Here is a 27,736-nt window from a genome sequence, read left to right on the forward strand (position 1 = left end):
CACCGGGTACTCAGCTATACTGTGCTCCAGACCGGCTTGAGCCTTGCTTGGTAGCTCCCCTATTGCTCTCCTGCAGTTCCCTGCAGCCAAGCGGACCGCAACGTCTCTGCCCAGGATGACACGGGGACGACCAGAGCCACTGCCAAGTGTGCTCTCGCTGCAGTACAACATACTTCCAGCAAAGGATAATCTCGTCTTACTGACAACAGCGTTCAAACCGATTATCAGCATTTCCCAGGCATGTTGAGTCCTGTAGCACCTTCCATACCCAAGGAGTGCTCATACAGGGAGTCCCTGGACTCATGGCTCCTCTTGTCTGCCCCGCCTGGGTTGAACATTGGCTGCCTACTAGCCCCCCGGTTATTGCAGCCTACAACAGTGTCCGCATCCAGGATGACATGCGGACGGATCTGTCAGGGCCACATATTATATGCACTCTCGCTACAGCACGAGAGTACAGCCAACAGACAAAATCTCGTCCTACTGACAGCAGTATTCAAACTGGTTGTCAGCACTATCCCGGGCGTGCTGAGTCCTGTAGTACCTTCCATACAGAAGGAGCACTTACACAGGGACTCGCTGGACGCAGCGCCCCTGCCTGTCCGCCCCACACCGGGTTGAGTCTTCACTAACTGTAGTTCCCCGGTGCTCCTCCTGCAATCCAGGATGACACGCAGACAGGACCGGCCAGAGCTACGTACGAGATTACACCCAGTCGTACAATATCTCATCTGCGACAACAGTGCCAAACTCTTGTCAGCATTATTCCGGGCTCCTGAGACCTGTGGTACCTCTCTGCGGAAGGAATACTGTGATCAGGGAATTATCCGAACTCGTCGCTCCTCGTGTATGTGCTTGGTTGAGCCATCCCTATTGTCAGGCTCTCCAGGTGCCCCCTGCAGTTCCCTGCAGCCAGACGTGCCGCGGTGTCTGAGTCCAGGGGCGTCCAGAGCCACGTTCCATGTGCGCTCTTGCTACATTACGAGAGTCCCATTCAGCCGGAGGATATATCGTCCTATGAAGGGCTCGAACTGATAGTCAGCATGCTCCAGGCTTGCTGACACATGTGGTACCTTCCATCTGAAAGGAGCTCTCCTACTCAGGGATCCTCCGGACACATCCCCTCATGTCTGGTCCGGACCCGGTCGAGACCTCCCTAGCGGCAGCTCTCTGCACCCTCCTGCACTCCCCTGCAGGCAACATATTGCAGTATCCGTGACCAGGATGACACGTGGACAGGGGGTGACCAGAGTCACTGGCTATGTGTGCGGTCCCTGCAATTCGAGTTTTACCTCCAGCGGAAAATATCTTGCTCACAGGCAATGACTCTATTTGACGGTCAGCTGTATTCTGACCTCGATGGGACCTGGGGTACCTTCCTTATGGAAGAAGTACCGGCACGGGAATACCCTGCAGGCATCACTCATCATGCCGGTCCGGGATGGGCCGGTCCTAACGGCTAGCTACCCGGTTGTTGCCGCCGGCGGTTTCCTGCAGCACAGCCAAGTATTATGGGCGCTCACTACAGTGGGGAGACGCCCAGAATACGTCCTATGAACAAGGTCAACGGCCTGTTGGCGTCCTCCAACCTGCTGAGACCGGCGGTACCTTCCAGATGGAAAGAGTACTATTCATAGGAACTCGTCAAACGCATTGCGCCTCCTCTTTGCCCTGCAGCCAGTGAGCCTTTGTGATTCAGCCGCGTACGTTCGGACGTGGATAGCCTACAGCCATGATACCCTGCTGCCCCCTGATGGGTGCAGAACAGCCCACGTTTCCCCTATATTGTGACTGGGCAGATGCGGGACATAAGGTGAACTGTAAGTCAGAGTAGTCTCTAATTTAGCTGCTCGAGCATTCACCACAGATCGCATAAGGAGGTTAACACGTCCAACGGAGTTAAGTTGGACGGATCCAGGAGCAAGCTGTGACCCAACCGCGCCCTGCCTGCATTATTGCTTTGCAGGAAACCGTGTGACATTCTATACTTGTACTGTTGGCAACCCCTGGGGATCGTCCCTTTACACTTAGGTTACCTCCCTTTACTTAGGTTACCTCAAAAGGGACCAGCGAGATTTCCGTACCAGTGTGCCAGTACTGTATTTCCAACGTCCTGTGTCTACTGGTTTCATGCGGTGGCACGGATATGTCGGTACAGGACCAGCCCTAGTTAACCAATCCGTCAGTCCCTGTCCAAAGCTACACTTTTTCGGGAGCTCAAGATCACATGCTAAGGAGAATGCTGCGGCCATTCACAGGATATGGGGTTAAAGGATCTTTGGACACAAGTCCTTCTCAATCTACAGCTAACCAGGTTTCTAACAACATGGATGGGCCGTAGGGATATGCAGCATTAGAGCAATGCTGCGCTTCAGCTATGCGGCCTGGGACCAGAGTTCAGCCCTGGGCTCCTTGGGTCTCCCACATTCGGTGGCAGTCAGCTGCAAAGATGACTCCTTCAGATACTTAAAAGGTAACCGGGAACCTTCCGTCACAAGCTTCTTCGACCAGTAGCGGTTAGGGACTACAAGGGATCACGCCCTCGCAGCGGGACTGGCAAGGTGATATTGACAACCTGACGTTATGGAAGCTGATGTACAACTAGGTCGGATGTTGGAAGGCATGCAACTCCCCGGAGTGTCGACACAGATGGCTCCGCAGTCTTGTTTTGGACGCTGTACCAAAGGTCATCATCAGGAGACGGTTGTTATTGACCTGTCGAATATTCTCCCGCTGCAGTTGGTATGGGGATCCACTTCAGTGAAGTATCCAGTGGGCACCCTTCTCGGTAGTGCCTCTGCCAAGGAGCGCTCCGGTGGCAAGTGGGCGCGGTCTGACTACACAAGAGTACCTCTCTCAGGTAGCATCTTTATCGCGCGGGCACGCTGATGGTAGTTTCGGCAAATCCGAGGGGACTTCTTGCACGGACTCTGCCTCACTGCAGTACACGGTGACAGTACCAGGCAGTTATATTCTCAGGCCGGGTTACGGCTCACAGTACTTGGACAACGGGTACCTGGTTGAAAGCTTCTTATCAGGAGTTTTTTTTTCTCCAAAAGATGGTTGTGGCCGTCACTTAGGCTCTTTACACTCCGTTCGGAGTATGCTGGGTAACTAGTCATCCATTAAGGTTAAAGAGAAGATTTGCCTCCTTACTCATGCAACTTCTTATTTTTTCCTGCCCCCTTGGGTACTGCTGTAGAACGTCCCAAGGTCTTTGCTGTCCCCCAATGATACAGACGAGAAAACTAGATTTTGTAAGAACTTACCGTAAAATCTCTTTCTCGTCTTGTTCATTGGGGGACACAGCACCCACCCAGTCTGGTATTGGGTCTGTAACATATCCTGAGTGGGAGGATTCTCGGTGCAGTCGCACACGGGTTGGAATGAGTTACAGTTCGTGAGTATGGTTTTGTACTATGTATTATTGTCGTATCCTACTGGCTGCTCCTGCTAGCTGTTTGTATGCAAGCAGTATGATGCTTGCAGGGGAAGTATAGCTAGTGGGAGGAGTTAACACTTTTATGCTTAGTGTCGCCTCCTAGTGGCAGAAGCTATACCCAAAGTCAGAGCTGTGTCCCCCAATGAACAAGACGAGAAAGAGATTTTATGGTAACTTCTTACAAAATCTAGTTATTTTTAGAAAAAATAAAGGTAATACAGCAAAAAAATTTTTTTATAAATTTGGGATTGTAGTAATTGTGCTGACCCATGGAATAAAGTTAGGTCATTTTTGCAGTATGTGCACCATACCAACAAGATGCACCCAAAGATGGCGGAATTCTGTTTTTGTTATTTCTTCCATTTCACTCCACTTAGAATTTTTTACGCTTTTCAGTATATTATATACTACCAATAAAAAAGACAACTCGTCCTGCAAAAAAACAGGCCCTCATACGACTAGGTTGATGCGTTTTTTTTTAAAGGAGAGGGGCGGGGGAAGGGCCGCGTCCATAAGGGGGTAATGTAAACCCTTCTGTTCTGTTTAAAACCCTCATGAAAGTATTGCTATAGCTTATGTTTCAGCAGTTAACCTTTATCTTATTTATTTCTTTAAACAGCGGCTTTATAAACTATCGTGATAGTAAGCTCACCCGGATTCTGCAAAATTCATTTGGTGGCAATACAAAGACTGTAGTAATTTGTACTGTGACACCCGTTTCATTGGATGAGACCCTCAGTACTCTGCAGGTAATTAGTAGTAGCCTCTTTATCCTTTTTTCGTTGTCCTAGTCTTACAAAATGTGACTACTACATGTGCTGCCAAACTTCTAACATGATTGCAAGTTGCTATACTGTACCTGCTAGGGGTGGTTTATAGGGCCAGAAGTAGGTGACGGTCTGTTAGTACTGAAACTTACAGATTGGGTCACTGCAAACGTAATGCACAGCACAAAACTTACTAGAACACTTGGCTCATTCACATAACCGTATTTTCATGGCGTAATATACGTTCGTGTGATGCGCAGTGAATAGAGTCAATGTAATGAAGTAAATGGATTTTTGTCGATCCATTCTCCTTAGCATGTAAACATAGTGTGTAGATACATGCGAGATGATCGCAACATCCTCTTTCTCCGCATACCACGCAGCGTGAGCCCTATTCTGTTCTGTGGGCAGCGTATGCAACGATGTCCGTGTGTAATACATGGCCTATAGGAGGCGATGCATACGCCACCCCGCTATGATTTTCCCAATTTGAAACCCTCCTAACTCCTGTTTTAATGACCATCTAATATATAAACTTGATATTAATGGAAACAATCTCACAATGTTCCTTTAGCGAGGCTGTCTTTGCCCATAGCAACCAATTACAGCACAGCTTTTATTTTACCTCAACAGCTAGAGAAATGAAAGCTGCGCTGTGATTGGCTGCTATGGGTAACAAGGATGATCTTATGTTAGACAGTTATGCTAAGTGAGGCTCAAAAACCTATTCTGTCATCGTCGCTAGAGGAATACAAGACCGCTTTTTGTCCTTGCTTTTCACGTCTACCAGTCTGTTAGTGCGCAATGTCATTTTCGAACAGTTTGGTGATGATCCACCCAGCGGATGTGCAATTTTGTAAGTGGTGACCCAATCTTAAGGAGAAAAGTCTGTAAGTGAAAATCATCTGGTCGTCCACCAGTAGGCGTGGAAACAGCGGCGCATCTGTGCAAGTTTCGTACAAAGTGCTCATAAATCCACCGTCGCAGCAAGCGGAGAATTGGAAGCCCTGCCGATTGTCTGACTGTGCGGAAGATTCTGCGCAAACGTTTGCAATGTTATTCCTACCAACTGCAATTGTTACGCTAAAACCAAAGGAGAAAGGTAGGCGACGTTCTGTCTGCGAGAGGATGCAAACTAATGGAAACTGATGATTTTTAGTGATGAAGCCGCCTTCCAGCTTTCAATTGGTTAACAAATATGTCAGAATCTGGGGTGGTGGGGGAGCCCACCTGTTTACATGGAGCGTATGTGTGACTCCCCAAGGTGAATGTGTTCTGCACTATAACCTGTAGAAGAGCATATGGCTGCTTCTTAATCCATGAGGAAACAGTCCCGGGTATTTTGTACCTGGACGCTACAGATATAGCTTCTACCGCAGCCGGAACAGGGAATCCCAGGTTTCGTCTTCCAATAGGATCGGCATCCCTTCAGCAAAACTGCACCCAAATAGGAATGGTTTTGCAGTTGGTGCCCAGACAATCTCTTATCTTTCCTAACTAATTCTTTTCTAATCTTACTGGTATCCTTGTCACTGTTGGTAGCATGAGTCTAATCAGGTAGTCCTGGTCCTCCATAGTGGCATATCCATGCGTGCCGTCTTGAGTTTGCTGTATCTCCCAGCACAGTCTCCAGAACGTGGAGCAGATATCGGGATGCGGGCTGTTAAACAATGAGAGTTAGACAGAAGTGTGTCAGGACTGGTATCTGCTCCTTTGTGCCAGAAGGAACAGGAAGAGCACTGCCAGAGCTCTACAAAATAATCTCCAGTGGATTACTGGTCTGCGTGTTTCTGACCAAGCTGCCAGAAAGATTCCCTGAGGGCCCAGCGTCCTATAGTGGAACCAATGCTCACAGCCCAGCGCCAGGCAGGTCTACCATTAGCGCCTCGCTCACTTCAGATGAGAGCAGGTTCACACTACGCACATGTGGAAGAGTCCATTTAAATCTTTTGTTCATCTTTATTTTTTTTTTTCTCCCCAGTTTGCAAGTACAGCGAAGCACGTCCGAAACACTCCGCATGTTAATGAAGTGTTGGATGACCAAGCTCTACTTAAGAGATATCAGAAGCAAATCCTCGACTTGAAGAAGCAGGTTGAAAACGTAAGAGGATTTCCCTGTATAGTTGTTCCCTTGGTTCTTGGTTGCAGAATGTACATTTATGTTTATATCTCTAAATACTGTAGTAGAGCACTTCTTCTTTCTCCCTCCCTCCCCTCTTATAAAGGCATCCTCTGAGATAAGAGCCCAGGCCATGGCTAAAGAAGAACACTCCCAATTGCTAGCAGAAATTAAACAACTTCTAAAAGAAAAGGAAGACCGGATCTGGAATTTAAGCAACGTAGTTATTGGATCTTCACAACAGGCCCGTGAAGACCAAAGGGTAGCATTTCCTTTTTTCCTCTTTTTTTTTTTTTATTGAATTTCAACACGGTTTTCAAGATTTCGTTGAACTATATATAACATGACACTCTTTCTGCAATTCTTATTTTAAAGGTTAAATTGAAAAGGAGGGTTACATGGGCTCCTGGAAAGATCCAAGCTAGCTTGTGTTCTGCTGGGGATTCATCGTTTCAGATGGGATCTACATTAACCATGAGCTTTGCAAAGCGACCCAAGATGTCTGAACCTTTATCGATCCCGGAGATTGACGATTGTATGTGTACACTGTAATCTAGCAGTAAGGTCTTCATGCTCCTTTTTGAAAGGGATTTATTGAGCATATTTAATGTGTGGGATTTTTTTTTCCTCTTCACTCAGCTATTTGTGCAGAGACTTCAGTCTTTGAAGGTGCTGGCTGCGCACTCGATAACTCCGCTCAAGACCCAACCTGGAATTTTGAAAGCGGAGTCACTAGCAGGGAGAAGATGACGGCTCTGTCTCATTCCATGATCGACTTCTCATCCGAAAGTACCAGGTCTGTTATTTAGTGTGTGTTTTGCAGTGCTCAAAAGTCCTGCCTAATGATAGATTTTGAAGGTTTTATTGCTTTTAAACCAAATGTAAGTTGGGAAAATAAAAACTTGGCAGCAATATTATATACAATTAAAAAAATTTAAGTGAACCAATCATGACCTTTTTTGTGCCCCATAAACTACATTATGGTGCTCAAAGGTCAGACAACGGGGAGCTGTGTTTGATACTCATTGGCACTCTGTGAAGTTGCGTGAATACTTGGGTTATAACTTTATTTTTGTTTTTTGTTTTTTTGTATACAGCCTCGCATTCCTGTATTCTAATTTCACGCACTTTTGCCTAAAAAACAAGAATTAAATTTTTTTGTGTATGTATAATGTATATATATAGTGTGTGTGTGTGTGTGTGTGCGCATATATAATAATTTCTTCTTTTCCAAAAAAAAAAAAAAGTCACCCCAAAATCATGTCACTGGATATATGGATGTCTAGAGACTTCCGTGTATATAATTATTTGATTTCAGAAGATACTGTGCTCCCCTTAACCTCTGAAGTCTTTGCACTCTTGGCGCATCCTTCACTACTCGGAGGCCTCTAGTGAGTGCAGTGCCACTGTTCAGGTGATGCAAAGTGACTAGCACTGCGCTCACTAGCGGCCTCCAGGTGTCCGCTGAAAGAAGCACGCGGTACCTTCAGAAATCTGCTACGGAAGTCCCGTGGATGTTGACTGTTTTTGATGCAGAAATACTGTAGAATTTGATGTGCAAATTCTACAGCATTTCTGCTACCTGTGAACGTACACTAAGGGAAATGATTTTTTTTTCATTTAGAGCATTTCATAAGTCTGAAGTGTGCTGTGAAGGAGAGCTGATAGGGGCAAAGTACCTGCCAAAGAAATATTTGGTGCTTTTTGTTCTAATTGGCCATAATAAGCAGCGTCTAATTGTTTACATTTCATCTTATTCCTACAGACTAGATGTGTTTTTGTTTAGTTGGTTTTTGTAACTATTGGCTTTTAAAAGCTATTAAGTAAAAGCCTGAAATCTACATGTAAGTACAAATAAAACAATAAACTATAAAATATACTGTACTTATTAAGAAGACTTTGTTAAAAGGGGTTGTGTGGTTTCAAATTTTAAAACTTATTTTTATATGGGCATGGGCTAAAATTTAAAAAAAAACTCATCTGTGATCATGCGTGTTTTTTTTTTGTTTTTTTTTAAATTATTTTTCTTTCATATTCCCCAAGAATAGGCTCCACCGCTGGAAGTCAGTTGACCACCAATTGGAGGCTGCAACATCACCTTCCAAAACTCCTGAAATGGTGACTAGGATGTGAGTGCTGATGCCAAGGATTCAGTAGTGGTCATCTGACTTCCAATGGAGACAAAGCATTGGAGCCAGTTAATGGTGTCCTGGGGGGATGAAGACAGGTGAATATACTTTTTATTTTAACCCATGTGCAGCTGGTAATTATTTTTAATTTGAAACCACACAATCCCTTTTATACATTAAATATCAACACTTTTTTGTAACTGACAGCAGTGTTTTTATAAAAAATATATGTATAACTTTTTTTTTTTTGCACTGCAGATTTCAAATCTGCTTTTGGAAAATGTGTATGAGCTGCAGCACGGCTTCCCGTTGTACTCAATGGGTTGGTAATGACGTGGCTCTCTACACTGAATTCTTGCAAGAAAGTGCGAGAACAGCGTCTTGTACGGAATTTATTTACTCTCTGAAGCTCTTCTGTTTCCAGTAAAATGATGATTCTCCTTTTTGTATAGTGCTCTGACAAAAGACTCTTCCCTTCAAAAATGTAAAGAGCTGGAGCAGAAAGTGGCGGAGTTAGAAGAGGAGTTAAAGAGACGGAATGAGGAATATGAAGCAGTAGTTCGGAAAAGAGATTGTCTTGTAAATGTGACTGCAGATTTGGAAGAGAAACTTCACTCAGAAGATAAAGATGAGCTGCAAATAACCAGTTTAAGTGACCGGAGTGAATCTGTGCCTGATGGTAACAAACAAAATCCTATGCCAGAAGGAAGCTTGGAGATGCCTGGAAAACTGTCCCCTCTGAAAACTGATGAACAAGAGCTGGAAAAACTGAACGATTCCCCTCTCAGCAATCGGACAGATGGTGTGGACCAGGATCCAGTTCTAGGACTACTTGCAAGCCCCATTCATGATCTCTGCCGGGAACAAATCCAAATGCTGGAACAAAAAATAGCAGATTTGGAAGGAAATGAGAGTCCAGTAAATGTGAGGGTCAACACATTGTCTTTTTTTTTCTAGTTATTTAACCGCTTTTACCTGTAAAATAAGTCCTTGAGAGACACGTCCTCCTGTGTCTCTCCAAACTCTTAGAAAGCTGGCTGACCACTGATGTGGGCTCGGAAGAGCTGCAATGGAGGTGGTGATTTCAGACACTACGTCTTTGTCTTTAGCATCAGTGGGTCCCAGCATTCAGAAGCCCACTAATCCAGGCATGTCAAATTCAATGGGCCATGAAAAAAGACGTGATAGAAAAAAATAAAAAAAAACATGCCCACTTTTCCCATACTTGCAGTCTTTATTTTTAAATATACTTAACGAGATTGTCAAACACAATCCTGTCTAATACAGAAGTAAGACACCCAAACTGCCTAGAACTGTGTATTTAAGTGTCTACAACTAAATCTCGTTTTAGCTCTAATAACAAAATTGGCTTTTTTTTTTTCTCTCATCATGAAGCAAGTGGATAGTGTTAGACTGGTGGCTGAATTCATGGGATGCCGTTTTAATCTCCCTGAGGGTGGTTTCACACGGGTGAGAAGATCACGCTATTTTTTTCTGTTGTGAGAGTCGGTAGAAAAGCAGATTAAGGAACCCATGCTTTTCAATGGTTTCCTTCCCATTACCGATGTTTTCACTGATGCGATGTTGAGAGAACAAATAAATCGCGGCCTGCTCTTTCTGTAATGTGTGATTGTTATTTATTTTCCTCTGTCCCATGTTACCCTATGGAGCCTTCTTTTTATCGCAACGCAACAAACGTGTGATGCGAATATTTTTTTTTTATTTTTTTTTTTTCATTAGAAAGTCCTATTGACCCTTGTGATGAAAAAAAATGCTCATTACAAGAAAAAGCATTGCTGATGCTCAAGCACAAAGACGTGACTTTGCCATCGTTTTCTTGTGGCAAAATCATGATCGCCCGTGTGGAACTACCCTTCCTCTCTTCTAAATGAAGCTTGTGTGATTTTTTTTTTTTTTTTTTTTTTAACATTCTTGGGGTGATGGCTGTCTAATCAACAAAGTGCTCGCTAATGCTTCCTGCCATATTGCTAATTGCTTTCCAGGCACAACTAATCCATGAAATTTCCAATATAAAGAAGCTAATGCAGAATGCAGTGGTGATCAATCAAGAACTGGAGGTGAGGTTTCCTAGAATCGGCAATTAAAGCCAGAATGCCACTGATTCCCAGCTTTTCTGCACCATAAGGAAAATGATTTTTAAGGGCTCATGTCCACAGGTGTTTGTTCACCGCGTATTGCGTGTAATACGCGGTGGATGGAGTCATTGAAGGTCAATGGACTTTCACTGATACATGTGCGTGTAGATTCGCATAAGAAATGGATCGCAGCATGCTCTTTCTCGGTGTACCACGCAGCGCGAGCTACATGCCATTGTATAGGCAGCGAATGCAATACAGTGCATACGTGATCTCTGCCGGCAAACCACATATTTACAAACGCTGGTAAAATGCTGCGGGAACACCCACAGTTCACCGATATGGACATACAGTATTACATTACAATATTCTGGGATTTTCTGTGGGATTACTCAGATCTTATCCATGGTCTTGCAGAAACAGTGGTGATCCAAAATACAGCTAGGTAATCAAACCATAAGTGGTCAGAACAGGAAGGGAATGCTCATTGAATCTTGCTTCAGAATCTGCACCAACTCCGCATCTCATTACTGTCAATGAAATCTATACTGATACTGCGGAATGTCTTTCTGCACACATCTCCTATTCACATACCTGCCAAAAAGCCATGTTTTAGGCAAATTTAGATTGACCTTTTAACTATACAGTAAAGTAGCAGGCATATGCTTCAAGCAAAAAGCAGTCAGATCTGCACCAAAAATCACTTTTGGAGTTCAGTAATGTTCTGTTGTGCAATATGAGAAGGGCACTAAATCTAGTAAGAGAGGTTTTATACAGTAAATGCCTAATTGGGGTATGTTCACACCTGAGTACGTTGCAGATTCCACCTCTGAAAACACCTGAGTGCAGATGAACCTTCTCCCTGAGGTAGGTGTGTGATGCTATTGTGCATGTGCTGCCTGGCTTGCCAAAGCATTAAAGGGAGGGTACTATTTGGGCAGGGCTTGTTCTCCTGCGGTCGTAACAGGGTATGAAATGTGAAAACCATAATGCTGATGCATAACCAAGCCTTCTCCTCTGGCTCCAGTCCCCTGCCTGTTATGGTCATCGGAGGTGGAGACCTTCTGTTTGATCTGGTAGACCGTGCTTTTGGTACTGCTGTCATTTCTTTGCCCACCTCAGGTACTGTTTTGGGTCTTCCAGTGGCTACTGTGTAAACAAGCTAAAGAGAGAATTTTGGCACTTAATGTAAATCCTTTCCTCATAAAGTTCATCTGGGGCCACGGTAACAAATGGTGTGTAGGCTTCTGCCACTAGGCAGTGGACGCTAGGCAAAATATTGCTGTAGCTGCTTGCAGGGAGTGAGCTACTGTTCAGGAATGGCAGTAGGACGAGTGGCTAAGGAGGCAAAAGTTAGCTCAAAAGCTTAAACACAATCATGAAAAATGGCAAAACCGTAGCTAAGGCCAATAGAGTAATGTGGTGGCATGGTTTTTTTTTTTTTTTTTTTTTTTTTTTTTTTTCCTCATTAATTTAATTGTGGAACGGATACTACTGCAAGTACAAATACCTGATTTTCTCACCCTCAATCTTGCCCACTCAATTTACAAAACAATTATAAAGGTACCACAAAAAATGCTGTCGTGAAAATATGACTTTTGTTTTAATGTTTTCAGAATGAATTGGACACCAAATCTAAAGTTCTGAAAGAACAAGAACAAATAATGGCCCAATTGAAGAGAGAAAATGAAATGCTCCAGAAGAAAGTGAGATCTATGGATCTCTTGGCATCCATGGTATGGAGTTTTATACTTGCCGCCATAAAACACGAGGTCTTGTGTAGGCATCTATGTACATAATGGTTGTGGTTTGCAGGAGGACTGTGACAAGCTGTGTGATGAAGTGCTCCAGCTGAAGCAGTCTCTTAGTGATGCCGAAGCAGTGACTCGTGATGCTCAGAGAGAAGCCGCCTTCCTGAGGAGTGAGAATCTGGAGCTGAAAGAGAAGATGGTAAGGGCAGAGCTTTTATATGGATGGCTGCGCAAATGGTGGAATGACATGCTAAACGCAACAAATGAAGCTTTAGAAGAAATAAAATGAGACCTTTCCGTTTTAAAATTAAGTCTGTGGCTAAAAAAAAGAAAAGATTCTTGAAGGGGAAAAAAAACGTCTTTAGGAACAGCCATATTTAAAGGGGTTTTTCAGGGAGAATATTACTGATGATCTATCCTCAAGATAGCTCATCAATAGTTGATTGGCTGGGGTCTGTCGCTCAAGACCCCGACCGATCAGCTGAGCGGGCGCATGTCAGCGCCGCAAATACAGAGGTCGGAGCGGAAGTCTCTGCACCGACCTCTGTGTAGTGGCCGGCGCTTGTAACTGCAGGCATAGCTCACATTGATTTCAATGAGAAGGTCTGTGGTGGGAAGGGTTTAAAACGAAGATATCAGATGGTTCAAATAAGGAAAAGTTTGCTTACTACTTGACTTGCAGCATACTCTTGTTTAATAAGGTCATGCCATATGGCCATACTTACTGGTATATCCTTAAAAAAAAAATACAAGGGTGGATCTAGACCCCACATCCCTCAGCATGCAGACAGCCACTTTGCAATACAGAGGAGCATGGCATAGGTTCAAAATACTGCTGAACAGGGGAGCGGGTTAGGATTATACCTACACATAGATAAGGCATGGAAAGGGTACCAGACCAACTTATGCGTGTAGCACACCATGCAGGCTTTCAATCTATTGACGCCACATATGATTCAATCTGGCGGCTTGCCCTGCACCTCAGAAGTGAACCACACTGGCATTGCCACACTGGGCTCTCCTGCATGTAAAGCCAGGCTGCTTGCTGCAGAAATAACATATACTGATAAATGAGTTATTAGTTTAAAATTTTCATCCAAATATAGAAGCCTGCAACCCAACATCAAGGGTTTTTGTCCTCTTGCGGGTTCTTTTTAACTGATATATCCTTTTTCTGTGGTGTTTGTAAGGTCATGCCATACCCCAGTATACTACTTGTATCTCAGAGATCTCCCCGCCGGCACCCGAATCTTTTCTCCAGAGCGGGCAGGTACTCACTAAGGACAATGCTCGCTCGAGTAATTGCCCTTAGAGAGTATGCTCGCTCATCTCTACTCCTTAGTCATAACTAATGACTTATGGATAAGGATGTTTCATCCAAAACTGACATGTAAAGTCTGACATTCCATTTATGGACCATTTATTACAGAATTCTGCAGAGCATCCAGTATATCAATCTTTCAGTATGCGGCATTGTTCATCATGCTTACACTAATGGCATTATCAGAGAAATGGTGTAGAAAACAGAAGTTTCCTAATGTTTTTGTTGTGAAAGTAATGACCATTATTGAATTAAAACCTGGTTGCCTTCAACTTGATGCATGCAGATAGACTCCAATGAATGAAAAATGATGCTTTTACTGGATATGTCCTGTAGACTCTCGCCCACAAACACCTTGAACAAACGGTATTTCTGAGTACATGTGTTTTGCGTAGGATGAGCTCGTAATCCACTGTGAAAAACGGGAGAAAGACGCCTCGGGTTATGAAAAGCAACTGGAGAGTGAGAAGTCTAACGCTAAGAGGATGCAGGCTGACTTACAGAAGGAACTGCAGTATGCCTTTAATGAGCTGAATAAGCTCAACGGCCTCCTGGCTGGGAAAGTCCCCAAAGGTTGGTCAACTCGTATATCATATATGCATCTCATTTACATACCCTTCCATTTAATTGATGAGGTTTATTTTGAAAATGTATGTAAAACCGATTTATGGGCACTGTTCTGATGAACAGAATATGGGACATTTAAGGGACTGTGAAACTAGAAACTCGTGACTGCTTACTCCTAGAAACTGCGCCACTTGTTTGTGTGCGGTGTTGCAACTTGGTCAAGTGAATGTAAGTGAGCCGCAGTACCACACACGAACCATGGGCAGGCATGGCGCTGTTTTTGGAAGAGAGCAGCCACGTGTCTTTAATTTCACTTCTGCTGAATGCCATTATCGGGATCACTTAATTTGAAGACATTGGTGTGTGTGTGTGTGTGTGTGTGTGTGTTATAATATAATATATACTGTAATAAGCTTCAAATTAGTAGTGGTTTTCTTGACCACTAATAATGTGAAGCTTATTAACATTAAAGCATTCATGTAGTGAATGAGTATACTAATTCATGTATTAACTGCTTAAAGGGGTTGTCCCGCGCCGAAATGGGTTTTTTTTGTTTTTTTTTAACACCCCCCCCCCCCCCCCCCCCCGTTTGGCGCGAGACAACCCCCGATGCAGGGGTTAAAAAAACACACCGGGTAGTACTTACCCGAATCCCGGCGGTCCGGCGTCTTCATACTCACCTGCTGAAGATGGCCGCCGGGATCCTGTCTCTCTGTGGACCGCAGGGCTTCTGTGCGGTCCATTGCCGATTCCAGCCTCCTGATTGGCTGGAATCGGCACGTGACGGGGCGGAGCTACACGGAGCCGGCATTCTGCACGAGCGGCCCCATTGAAGACGGCAGAAGACCCGGACTGCGCAAGCGCGACTAATTTGGCCATCGGAGGCCGAAAATTAGTCGGCACCATGGAGACGAGGACGCCAGCAACGGAGCAGGTAAGTATAAAACTTTTGATAACTTCTGTATGGCTCATAATTAATGCACAATGTACATTACAAAGTGCATTAATATGGCCATACAGAAGTGTATAGACCCACTTGCTGCCGCTGGACAACCCCTTTAAGGACATGGTCTATTTTGGCCGTAAGGACACAGATTTTTCTTTTTGGGAATTTCATCTCATTTTCAAAAGCTGTAACATTTTTTAATTTTTTTCCGTCGACAGTCATATGGCAGCTTGTTTTTTGTATGTCAAACAGGGTTGTTTGTTTTTCTTTTTATTGGTACAGTTTTTAGGTACACAATATATTGTAAAACTTTTATTTTTTGAGAGCAGGGAGAAAATGCATCAATCATGCCACAGTTTTTTAACAGTGTTAATTAGGCAGCATACATGACATGATGATATTTTTTCTGTGTGTTGGTACGATTAGGACTATACTATACTAAGAGTTGTAGTTTGTATTGGTACCATTTTGGGGTACATATGGCTTTTTAGATTAATGACAATGCGGTTTTAACACTTGATTCGTTTGCTAGTCGTGTCGACTTGGATATAGTGGTGGGGCTCTGCAGATAAATTCAGCCTTCCCATGAGACCCATTTGGAAAAAAGAATGGGTAGAACACGTGAAATGGTTTTGTTTATTTAAAAAAAAAAAAGTATAAAACGCCATCAACATATTTAAATTCATTCATAAAAGTGTTAGAGAAAATTCTTGTCTGTACTAAAGGCGCTTGCTTTGTAATTTCTTGGTGGAAATGGTCAAAGAATGAAAAAGACCAAGATTCCCTTAATGCCCACCCCAACAGTTTAGGACAAGCTCAGTTCTGCAAGATAAAATTACTGGTTTGGGGCAAACGGATCTTGTTTTACTTCAGAAGGCTTTAGGTCCCGTTCTCAGAGCTATTGACATGCTTTTGGACGTATTTTAAGGCTGGATTCAGACGAACGTATATCGGCTCGGTTTTCACGCCCAGCTGATATACGTCGTCTCTCTCTGCAGGGGGTGGGGAGCCTGGAAGAGCCAGGAGCAGTGCTCTGAGCTCCCGCCCCCTCTCTGCTTCCTCTCCGCCCCTCTGCACTATTTGCAATGGGGAGAGGCGGGGCTAATTCTCGGAACTTAGCCCCGCCCCCGTCATGCCTCCTTTCATTGCAAATAGTGCAGAGGGCCGGAGAGGAGGCAGAGAGGGGGTGGGAGCTCAGTTCCTGCTCCTGGCTCTTCCATTCCCCCCTCCTGCAGATGAGGACACCGTATATCGGCTCGGCGTTAAAATCGAGCCGATATATGGTCGTCTGAATCTACCCTAAAGCTGAGATTCTTTGCTCTGAAATGACACAAGACGCATGTTAGTAAAAGATTTTTTATCCTTTTTTTTTTTTTTTTTTTTTTTTGCTGCTTCTCTGTTCACTTTGAAACTGATAAAATCTATCTTGGTAGACTAGACCGAATAACAGCACACTGACATGTCAGATTACCTGCAGTCCGTAGAAGCCTATAAAGAAGGGAGGAAGACCCAAGTGAGAATTAGCTATGCTGTTATGTCTGGTGGTTTCTGAATTCACAGCTACACTGCTCAGTACTTCTCAGCAATGTCTTCTATGGCTGCTGCTGCTTCTTTGTATATGAGAGCTGAATGAAGAACATGATCTTCTCTTCTGTGGGCAACCTATGAGAGGAAACATAGCAGCTAGTCTCCACCCACGAGCTCAAGGAAAACTGAGAAATGAAGATGGAATTTGCAGAGAGGAAAACAGTTGATAACTGCAGGATACAAGTTTTATAATGATTTCACAATCATCACGATACGTCTGCTTGTTCTGTAAAGGTTAAGTATGTGTTAAGCACCAAACTAGGCCATGTCCTTACAGGGTTACATCAGGGTTACATATTTGATTGTAAATGCAAATCTATAATCCACAATTGATCCCTTATTGATGATGGCTAATGCTCGTATCTGCACATGTAAATGAGCCTTTTAATCTCCCGAAAGAATGCTGGGGTGCTGAGTGCAATCTTTGCTACAAGACATCCTTTCTCATAATGTTCCAGAACTAGATGTACTAGTCCTTTTTGTATTGTTTGCAGAACTCCTATCTCATGTTGAGCTTGATAAGAAGGTTGCAGATTATTCAAAGCAGTTGAACGAACTTTTGGAGGAAAAGAAAGCTATGGAGCAGGAAATTGCCAGCTTGTTGGAATACAAAACTTTACCTGGTGAAATAGAAAACCTTAAAGATCAGGTGACTTTTACAACTTATGGTTTATATTTTATTTTGTGGATGAACAGTGTTAAAAAGGTACCTTTTTTAGCTTTAGCTGTTTAAACCATAAAGGTGCACGTGCAAAGGGGTTTATATTGAGGACCACTCCTGTCTATACTCCCCTTTTAAGGACCTACAGATGATGCAAGGGGGAAATGACACAATTTAGGACTCCTTCTCATGAGCCAGAAATGAACGCTGCTCTGTAAGAATGACTCCTCCTTGGGCGGGAACAGCTGCCGTGTAATGGCACATTCCCTTTACAGTGGCTGAAATGTCCGTCTGGCAGCAGCTTCCCACTGCAGAATTAGTTTGCCGGGAGTTGCACGCATGGCTCCACTCTGGCGGAGGTTGTCTAATGTAATGTTGGGTGCGTTCAGATAAGAAACTAGAACAGAATTTACAAGTTATTAAAGGGATTTACCAAGATGGCCATCGCCTATCCATAGGATAGGTGATAAGTCTGATCGTGGTGGTCTCGCCGCTGAGACGTTCACTGATCCCGAGAATTTGTTATAGCATGTCTTATGAATAGAGATGAGCGAGCGTACTCGCTAAGGCAAACTACTCGAGCTGCTCACCACCCCCCGGCCAGCACTCGAATCTTTAGAGACGATCGGGCAGGTACTCGCATAAGACACTACTCGCTTGTAGTTTGCCTTGGCGAGTACGCTCGCTCATCTCTACTTATGAATATGCAATAAATGCTTTGCCTCAGCATAAAGATGTGAGAATATCTTTAGAATGGCTTCATGTGGAACCCCTTGCAGTCAGACTTCTTTTTTCAATCCGCAATAAAGAGTTGCTGTCATTATAATTACGACACAACTGTCATTCATACAGCTTTTCCGCTTACAAGAAGAGGCGCTTCAGAATGCGACTGTACATGAGGAACTCCTTCAGAAGACGGAAGAACTTGAACAGGGACAGATTAGTCAGAAAGAGGAGATAAGTAATCTGATGAAGACTGTGATGGAAGCTGAGTCTACGCTGGAGTCCTTGCAAAATAAAAAACGAGAAACTGAGCAACTTCTTACTACTCTGCAACAGCAAATGGATGAGATTACTGGAGAGCGAGATGAACTCAAGGCCACAAAGGAAAGCTTGACCTTGGAAATGGCGTCTCTTAAGGTAAGTGTGTGCGTATGTGTGTTCAAATATTGTATAATGGATGTGATTGGCCGTATCACAAATGGAAAGTGTGTTTTTTTTTTTTTGTTTGTTTTTTTTTGTTTGTTTTTTAACCCCTTAGTGATCATCCCATAGTGTTTTTATGTCCTAGCAAAGTTGGCTTTAATCCCTGACGACGTGAAAACATGCTTCCTGCAGGGATTAAAGCCACATGGGCTATGAATGTGACAGCTCCATGCTGTCTGTGCCTGCAGGTAGCAGACAGCCTGGAGCTGTCATCCCGGGCTGCAGAGAGTCCTTCCTGACAATGCGATCGGCGCTATCCAATGGATAATGCATTAAAGTGCAAAAGAGTTTTTAAAAAATTAAAGATTCAGCTGCCCTCATTTATCAGATCCATGGGGGCAGCTGAGATTACTCACCCCCGTCCTCCGCGCTGTACCCTGCTGATCTGGTCCTCCAGACGAATGACGTCACGCGCATGCGCAGAAGCCCAGGAGCCTCGGCAAATTTAAAATCTGGCTCCCCACTCCTGAAGGTAGCCGGGAACGAGGAGATGTCAATGGGGACCGCGGTGAGCAGTCCCCGGGCTCGTGATCGCCGCTATCCAATGGATAGCGGCGATCACAAAAAAGTTTTTAAAAGTGCAAGTTTCACCTTCCCTCATCAATTCCATGGGGGGAGGTGAAAATACTCACCCCGGGTCCTCCGCGATGTCCCAGTCTTCCAGGACCTGAACTCCCCTTCTGCGCATGCGCACCCAATGTCATTCATCGGGCGCGTGCACAGAGGGGCTTGCACCCCAGGAAATTTAAAATCCCTCTGCTCCTGGCTACCATGTGTAACCAGGAGCAGAGGGATGTCACCAGGGACATGATCACTGTTATCCAATGAATAACAGTGATCATTTAAAGTAAAAAAAAAAGTGTAAAAAAAAAAAGCCAGGCGAAAAAAAAGTTTAAAAAGCTTACATTTCATCTCCCCTCATGGATCATATCCGCGAGGGAGGATGAAATGACGTACCTAAGGCCCCTGGATTTTTCTGCGGACCTTACCCCAGCTTCTGCGCGCACACCCTTCACCAAAATGGCAGACTCATGCGCAAAATCCGTGGATTGCCAGGGTAATTTAAATTTTCCCTGCTCCTGGCTAGAAAGCTTAGCCAAGAGCCTGGAGATTTCACGGGGGGCCGCGGTAAGCGGTTCCTGATCACGTGTTCACTGTTATCCAATGGATAACGGCAATCACTTAAAAGTAAAAAAAAAAATTTGAAATTTCAGCTCCCCTCACCAATGCGATCGGTGAGAGGAGATGAAACTTTTTACCGGAGACCTCCGTATTTGATCCCCGACATGATCCTCCTCCGTGAACCTTCCTAGATTCCTTTAAAAACTGTGGGATCAAAATACGCAGTACACCCCAAGATAAATTCGTTAAGGAGTCTAGTTTTCAAAATGGGGTAATTTTGTGGGGGTTCTCTATGGTTTTGGCCGCTCAAGAGCTCTGCAAGTGTGCTATGGAGCCTAAAAGGTCTTCAAGCAAAATTTCTGTTCTGAAAGACACAGACTACTCCTTTCATGTTCGGCACCCGACATAAGATTAGGGCCATAATGGGTATGTTTCTGAACACAGGACAAACAAGAGTATCCATTTTGGGGTGTAAATCCTCATTTTCATGTGCCCTATAGAAAAAAAAAATGTCTTTTAAATTGACATATTTGCAAAAATATGAAATTTTACTTTTTCCTCTCTAAATTGAATTAATTCCTGAAAAAAAACCTGTGGCGTTAATACTCCCGACCCCCCCCCCCCCCCTTCCTCAGTGAATACATTAAGGGCGTGTAGTTTTTAAAATCAGGTCATTTGTGGGGGTATCTATCATTCTGACACCTATGAGCCTTTACAATCTTGGCTTGGTGTAGGAAAACAAAGTTTTCCTCAAAATGCTGAAAAGTAATGTTACATTTGTACGTCTCCTAAATGGTTAAAAAAAACACACGTTTTTCAAATGTGCATTCAGAATAAAGTAAACCGATGGAAATATATAACTTAGCAAAAATCTGTACAGCATGTTTGCACATATTTGATATATTACAATTGAATGTGAAAAAAATATTTTTTTTCAAAATTTTCCCAATATTGGCACTTTTCATAAATATACACAAATTCTATCAGACTATTTTCACCACCTAAATGAAGTACAATATGTGGCGAAAAAACAATGTCAGAATCACTTGGATATACAAAACCTTTACAGAGTTATGATAGGTTAAGTGACACATGTCAGATTTCCAAAATTTGGCCTGGTCATTAAGGCGCAAACAGGCTTGGTCACTAAGGGGTTAAACAGAAATTTTAAATTCTTCCTATAATTGATTCATTAGTTCGTGCTCTAGACCCCCAAGTAATGTGTTTTTTAAATGGTTACTTAGGAATCTGATGTCACATGCCATTTCTATGTAGGTTTAAAGCTGTCGCTTTCTTTGAGGGAAAGGAAACTGTCAGACCGTATGGCATATTTATTATAGATGTACAAATGGGTCACTGTCATTTGCTAAAACACTTTTTTGAGTTTTGGCTTTTTTAAAAAATCCAAACTAGCATCACCGCTTCTTGCTTTCTGAACCACCATGAGTCCTAGCTCATGGATTCCAACTAGAGTTCATCTTCAAATTAAATTGAAGGTGGAATCCCTTCCTGAGTTATAAAGACGGGCAACATTCCCACTGTATATAGCTTGTTACTGAAATAACTATTTTGTTGTAGAACATGGAGGAGAATCGTCAAAGGATACTTGAGAATGAAGAGACTACGCAAACCCAACTCATGTGTAATGATGTGTTTGATAACTTGCAGGACATGGAAGCAGAGCTTTGCTCCTTGTGTCATGAGAAATTAAACCTTGAGGAGAAGCTTTTCAGCCTACAACAACACATTGACAAGATGACAAGTGAAAGCGATGAGCTGAAGACTACACTTCAGAGCCTAGTGTCAGAAAGGGACCAGATGAAGGAAGACCTTAGAGAGAACGTAGAGATGGTAACTAGGAAATCCTTAGGTTTTCTTCTTTTGGAAGTTACCGCATGGAATTATAAACAGTTTTTGAATGAATGTTCTTAATTCTTCCTCTTTGTAGTCTATTGAAACTCAAGATCACCTTAGAGAGGCACAACATGACCTTCAGCAGCAGAAACTGAGCATAGAAGAGTTAACATGTCAGATTGCATCTTTAGAACAAAAAGTATGTTATTTTGGACGATCAATGTTGCATTTTATCTTGAACCATCCAAATTCCACAGATCTTATGTTTATTTTTTTTTTCTTTTCCCTTCAACCAGTCGTCTATACTAAATCACGAATTGCAGGAAACTATTGCAGTTTTGAAGGAATCCAACAATGAGCGAGATCTTCTTGAGCAGATGAAGCAGAAACTGGTATTAGAACTAGAACATCTTCATAATGATATTAAGAACAAAGAACTGACCATAGGAGAATCTGAAAAAGAGCGGACTGAAGCTGAACAAAAAGTCCTTGCCCTGACTGTACAGCTGAAGTCTATGTCAGAGGAGAGGGAAGAGTTGCAGAAGCAGGTAACTCAGGAGGAACTTGGTAAAGGTTTTATAGCTACAGGTCATAGATCTATATTCTTTTACAGATTCATGTAAAAGTACTTGACAGGAGTCCATCATGTTTGGTTAAGAAAAAAAGTAACCTTTTTCTACATATCATCAGAACTAAACAAACCAAAACTCCATCCAGTTGCCAGTAAACATGTCAGGGTTGAGAAATGTCCTGAATGAGTGTGTAACTGGTCATCTTCTTGCTCTTTTAGTAGAAGGAAAAAACCATCCCTAAATGTGATTGTTCTATGATCCATCACATGGGTGGTGATAACATGACGTCATGTTCCTGTAGTCTCTGGAGACTGTACAAGGGGAGAGATGAATTGCCACCTGTGATCTTTCTTTTTGATGTTACGTTCAACTTACACCTTCACACAATATTGGCTGGAAAACTCTACATACTCTTTAGGGATCAGATTGGTTTTGACTTGATTTAAGAAGTTGTTTAAGTTTCCATTAGTCTATTGGTAATGCCACTTTTATCGCACACTAGTCTGCTGAAACTGAAGAGGAGCTTAAAAGGACTCAAGAAGAACTTGATCAGCAGAAGCAGGGGGTTGAAAAGCTGGCAAATGAAATTTCTTTGCTTGAAGAAAAGGTATACATTTAGCTATATTGATAACTCTATGATCTATCATTCCCCGTATGGAATATAGAGAACTGTCCAGGGATGTGCTCACTCTTGTTTGTTTTTTTTCCTTCAAAAAGTCCTCCGAGCTAGAAAGAGAGTTGCAAGAAAAGAGTCACATCCTGAACAAAGCTGTTGAAGACAGACACATTTTTGACCAGTCTAAACAAGGTCTCGTCTCTGAAATGGAACAGGTTATGGAGGACTTAAAGAACAAGGACTCTGACTTGAAACAAGCGGAGAAGGAAAAAGAAGCAGTGTCTCAGAAAATACTTGAACTTACCAACAAAATGCAAAGTATTGCACAAGAAAGGGATGACCTGGTGCATTCCAAGAAGAAGCTGGAAGAAGAGGTACATTATATTGTGGACAGAAGAAAACTACTTCCTTTACCGTAACTGTCCGGTTTAAACCGTTACCCTGAGTACTGCACTCTGTCAATCTCCCTTATGTGGGGTCACTATGGAGCAAAGGGCGTCTGAGGACTGCCTCACACTTAGCAATGCTATGGCCACAGCCTTGTAACCTTGAGGTGCTCTTCTCAGGCAGTTACTATAAAATCAGTGTGATTCTGGAATTAAAAAAAAGACCACCCCAAAGTTGCATTGGTTATAGACCTCTTAATGCTGTTGAACAGTTGGGTTTCCCAATAGATGAATCCTCTGTTTCACTTGTAAGCCATAAAAGTTTTACAAGCATCTTTTTCTACTAATTCCTGTTTTTGTTAGTAGGGCACTTAGTTGTACCAATTGGCTTCCAATAGTTTGAATCTGTGAAATTTGCCATATTTATCGCTGAGTATTCTGCAAACACCCAAGATGCATCAGCTTGACTTTACTAGGATTCAGAACTTTTATATGACTTTTGTCTCTTATGTTTTTTTTTGTTTTTTTTTTAAGGGTAAATTTGTTGTATTTTAAATAGAGATGAGCGAACGTACTCGGATAGGCACTACTCGTCCGAGTAATGTGCCTTATCCAAGTACCTCCCCGCTCGTGCTGAAAGATTCGGGACGCGCTGCGGAGCGGGGAGCTGCAGGGGAGAGCGGGGAGGAACGGAGGGGAGATCTTTCTCTCCTTCTCTCCCGCCCGCTCTGCCCTGCTCCCCGCCGCAACTCACCTGTCAGCAGCGGAGCGCCCCGAATCTTTCAGCACGAGTAGAGCGGTACTCGGATAAGGCACATTACTCGGACGAGTAGTGCCTATCCGAGTACGTTCGCTCATCTCTAATTTTAAACAAATGTTATGTACCTTATCACGAGAGTCACATCAGTTGTGCTCAACTTCTGTAAGGTCATAGAAACCTATCAGAGGTTGTGGTCTGTAGGGGACCTAGGCATTAAGATCTCGTCGGTGGCTAATATAACTTGGTTGTGGCACTTGAGTTGCAGTCTCCTTTAACTCTTCTGTGTTATCCTTTGGTGGTTCTTTAATGTAAAAATTTAGTTACATTTTTTTCCTGACCGCTAACCCATTTCTTTTCCCTGTTTTTTAAATCAGGCGGAGAAATTAAGGGAGGAATTTCAGCAGCTAAAGCATGAGCATAACCTCTTAGCCGACCAACAAACTAGGAAGACTAGCCAAATAGATGAACTAGAAACCGAGCTCCAACAAATGCAAGAGAAGATGCGCCTCAGTGACACTTCCATTAAACAACTGGGGAACGAGAAAGTTGCTCTACAAAAGCAGCTGCAACAATGTGAGCTGAAGGTGGCGTCCCTTCACCAAGAACAGGAGCAGATGCAGCAGCTGCTCGAGAGAGTGCGAAGCGAGAAACAAACTATATATGCCAGTCTGCAAGACCAAGAGAAAGCGGTAGGTATACCATAGATCTATATAGTAGTGCCGTGTGGGAGAAAATAGATTGTGCAGTCCCACTGGCAGGCTGGTGATTGCCAAGACTCACGCGGACTTAGAAAAGTGCCTCTAACAGAGAAAAAATTGCAATACTTGGATTACCTTTTATATTTTCCCAAGATCTTAGAGTGATTTTCAGCTTTTTCAACAATTCAGTGTTCAGCTTACATAACTTAAAGGGGTATTCTGGTTGGGAAGCGAAGTTTAAAAAATTCCAGATATGAATAGTGTTGGCGCCATGTTTATGTACAACTGGTTATGGGTATAAATTGTGCAGCCTTTCCCAGCTTAGCCTGTCCTCTGCGGTTTTTCGGCTATTTTCCAAGGTGGCCGCCACATCCCTGTCGATATGCAGCTTGAAAGTACATTTTTCACAGTTCCCAGCTCTGTACTCCCTTTGTGTATGTATACCCCCACTAAGCGCTGCCCTTTAGTGGTCAGCAAATCCAATCTTGAGAGCTGCAGAGAAAGTCAGCCCGGTCATTCCTGCTGAGCAACCTCGACCTGTAGCTCTCGAATACTTACAGGTCGTATCCAAGGTAACCTGGGAATAAACACTTCTGGAGAGCCGGGAGAAGGTGAGGGTTTATAGATCTACCGACACAAAATCCAGAACAGAAGCACATTGCAAACTTTAATGGTTTAGCATTCATTTGAGAGCAGTTTTGTGCAACAGGAATATCCCTCTAGGTTTGTGCAGGGTTTTTTGGATCATTTTGTCTTGATATACATAAATTTTGAAAATTGTGCTAGTCACACTTAGAAACTGACTGTAAAGTGGAGTCAAACTCCTCCTGCACTGCCTCCTGGTGGAAGCAAACCAGCGCTCCTCATATGTCCCCAACTCCAGTCCTCAGGGACCACCAACAGGTCATGTTTTTAGGATCTCTTATGGTAAGAACATCTGTGGCAATGCCTGAGGCACCGGCAATTACATCACCTGTGCAAACTGAGGAAATCCTGGAAACATGACCTGTTGGTGGTCCCTGAGTACTGGAATTGGAACACTGGTCTAGTGGATTTGGTTATGTAATTGCTGCCTCTTGAGAACCCCATTCCAATGTGCCCAAATATAAAAGGAAAACACATGTTACAAGCCAGGTAAAGGAGCATCACATGGGGAGTTAAAGGTGTGTGGGTGCTAACCATTTCTGGGTCACAGTGGAGGTGGTTGGTACCCGTAGCAACAAGGGGTAAAAAACGTGAAAGAACACTACAGCTTTTCAAGAAAAGGAGGCTTTTTTTTTTTTTTTGAAACTTGCATTTAATGGGTGAGTGCTTTATTTTCACATTGGAAGCGCATTGGATTGGGGTTCCTGAGATGAGACTACTACTTAATACTTAGCAGTTGTAGTAAATGCCCTGAGTTGTCTGGTTGTTTTACTAGGTTGCTCAGCTACAAGACGAACTGATCACTTCTCAGACAAAACTTGAGACTGTGAAAGAGGAGTGTAATGAGAGAAACGCCCAACTAGCTGAGAAAGTTAATGAAGTAACGGAACTGTTAAAGGAGAAGGCTTCTGTGGAAGAGGAGAACGAACAATGGGTGGTGGTAAGTCTGTTAGCCATGCAGATCGGCCACCATGTGATATTTAACTTCTATGTATCTCTTGCATTTGTGCTTGCATATAAACCTAGGTTTTCAGAATACAAATTCCTAAACTACTGGGATTTGTTTCTGTGAGGGGAATAGATTGCCTCTCTTGTGCTGAACATGGATGTTGGTGCATTTATTCCAGAAAGTGTCAGATGAAATGGTGAAGAACTGGAAACTGGAGAAAAAGATCTCTTCTCTGGAAAGTTTGGTTACTCTTTTGCGCTCAACACGGAATGAAACTTCTGAAGAAGTAGATCAACTAGCAGTATGTACTGAATCTTTAGAAAGAAAGAATCAAGAATGGAAGGTAATATTGATGTTTACAGTTGTAGAACAGGATTTCCTATTGGCTGGCTAAATGAAATATGACAATCTCTAAGAAATGTCCTTCTTTTTTTTTTTTTTTTCTTTTTATAGGATCTTGTGGAAAATGTTTCCACCATTTATACAAATCATCACAGTTTGCTGAAAAACCTCTCCAGGGATCTCAAAAGAGAAACTGAAGCTCAAAAACAATCGATGAGTGCGATAAAAGAAGGTCTTTCATCAACACTCTCCAAGACTTTTGGAAATCTGGAAACTGAACATACCAAGCTAAATTCTCAGATCAAAAATCTGCTGCATAAGTTTAAGGTATAATTCTGGTCTGGGTGACATAAAGGGGTTGCACCAGAATTATCACCTACTCGTAGGGTAGGTGATAAGTTTGATCGGTGGGAGTCTCACTGCTGAGGCCTCCACCAAGATGGGAAATGCATCTCTTCTGGTCACTGTTGGCTCATTGCACCCACCCTCTGTGATGTGGATCTTCAATGGAATAACAATCACTCTTGCACGCCACTCATTTCAATGGGGCTGGCGTAGATGGCCAAGCACTTTGTACTCTGCCATCTCCAGAAGTGCCATGAAAAAGGAAAGGGTGGTACAGCATATGCGCTACTGTCTCCCCATTCAATCTCCACATCACTGTGATGGGTGCAGTGAGCCTGCGGAAAGGAGAGGGGGAGCACAGGACCTCCATTCTCAGGATCAGTGGGGGTCTCGGCAGTGAGACTCCCACTAATCAGACCTATCGTTTGGATAAGTGATTAAGTCAATTGCAGTGCCAACCCCCCCAAATATATGATATATATATTATACTATACTAAAGGTTATGTAATCCAGGTGTCAGAAGGTACTAATCATCCCTGCAGAGATCTAGCAGGTTCAAAGTGGTGAAGGTAATGCTTCCAGGTAAAAAAAAAAAACTCCTTTTTACAGGCAGTTCAAATATTCAGTTCAGGGTCTACATTGTTGACGTCCAGTTTTTTCTTGCCTGTATCATTGAAAGACACAGCTGAAGACCTTGGATATAGCTACTGGCAGGCAGACACTAAGCAGAAAGTGTTCTCTCCTCCCACTAGCTACACCCCTTCTGTGGGCACCGCTCCTAGTTTTAGCTTAAGCCCCATTTAGACACACAGATTATTGCTTGAAATTCATTATAATGATAAAAGTGAGCGATGG

At 43.2% G+C, this 27,736-nt stretch overlaps 1 protein-coding gene across 5 annotated transcripts in view; it reads left to right on the forward strand.

The window, feature by feature from the left end:
• The first annotated feature begins 3,997 nt into the window (after positions 1-3,997).
• The window catches only part of LOC136601937 (centromere-associated protein E-like), a 44,046-nt gene continuing 20,307 nt past the window's right edge, over positions 3,998-27,736 (forward strand). For 2 of the 5 annotated variants that reach the window (XM_066588856.1, XM_066588857.1), the window contains exons 1-21: positions 3,998-4,191; positions 6,191-6,310; positions 6,435-6,590; positions 6,704-6,863; positions 6,968-7,124; positions 8,910-9,381; positions 10,461-10,535; positions 12,170-12,289; positions 12,369-12,503; positions 14,021-14,198; positions 17,220-17,374; positions 18,239-18,526; positions 21,383-21,565; positions 21,663-21,767; positions 21,865-22,116; positions 22,643-22,747; positions 22,858-23,130; positions 24,277-24,591; positions 26,021-26,185; positions 26,373-26,537; positions 26,648-26,863. In XM_066588856.1, the coding sequence (XP_066444953.1) occupies positions 4,018-4,191; positions 6,191-6,310; positions 6,435-6,590; positions 6,704-6,863; positions 6,968-7,124; positions 8,910-9,381; positions 10,461-10,535; positions 12,170-12,289; positions 12,369-12,503; positions 14,021-14,198; positions 17,220-17,374; positions 18,239-18,526; positions 21,383-21,565; positions 21,663-21,767; positions 21,865-22,116; positions 22,643-22,747; positions 22,858-23,130; positions 24,277-24,591; positions 26,021-26,185; positions 26,373-26,537; positions 26,648-26,863 (3,969 nt within the window). In that variant the 5' untranslated portion in view covers positions 3,998-4,017. The remainder of the gene's footprint in view (positions 4,192-6,190; positions 6,311-6,434; positions 6,591-6,703; positions 6,864-6,967; positions 7,125-8,909; positions 9,382-10,460; positions 10,536-12,169; positions 12,290-12,368; positions 12,504-14,020; positions 14,199-17,219; positions 17,375-18,238; positions 18,527-21,382; positions 21,566-21,662; positions 21,768-21,864; positions 22,117-22,642; positions 22,748-22,857; positions 23,131-24,276; positions 24,592-26,020; positions 26,186-26,372; positions 26,538-26,647; positions 26,864-27,736) is intronic. The other 3 variants (XM_066588858.1, XM_066588859.1, XM_066588860.1) reach the window with 3 other exon arrangements.

The sequence above is a fragment of the Eleutherodactylus coqui genome, unplaced genomic scaffold, assembly GCF_035609145.1.
Source record: "Eleutherodactylus coqui strain aEleCoq1 unplaced genomic scaffold, aEleCoq1.hap1 HAP1_SCAFFOLD_269, whole genome shotgun sequence".
In the NCBI taxonomy this organism is placed as follows: Eukaryota; Metazoa; Chordata; class Amphibia; order Anura; family Eleutherodactylidae; genus Eleutherodactylus; species Eleutherodactylus coqui.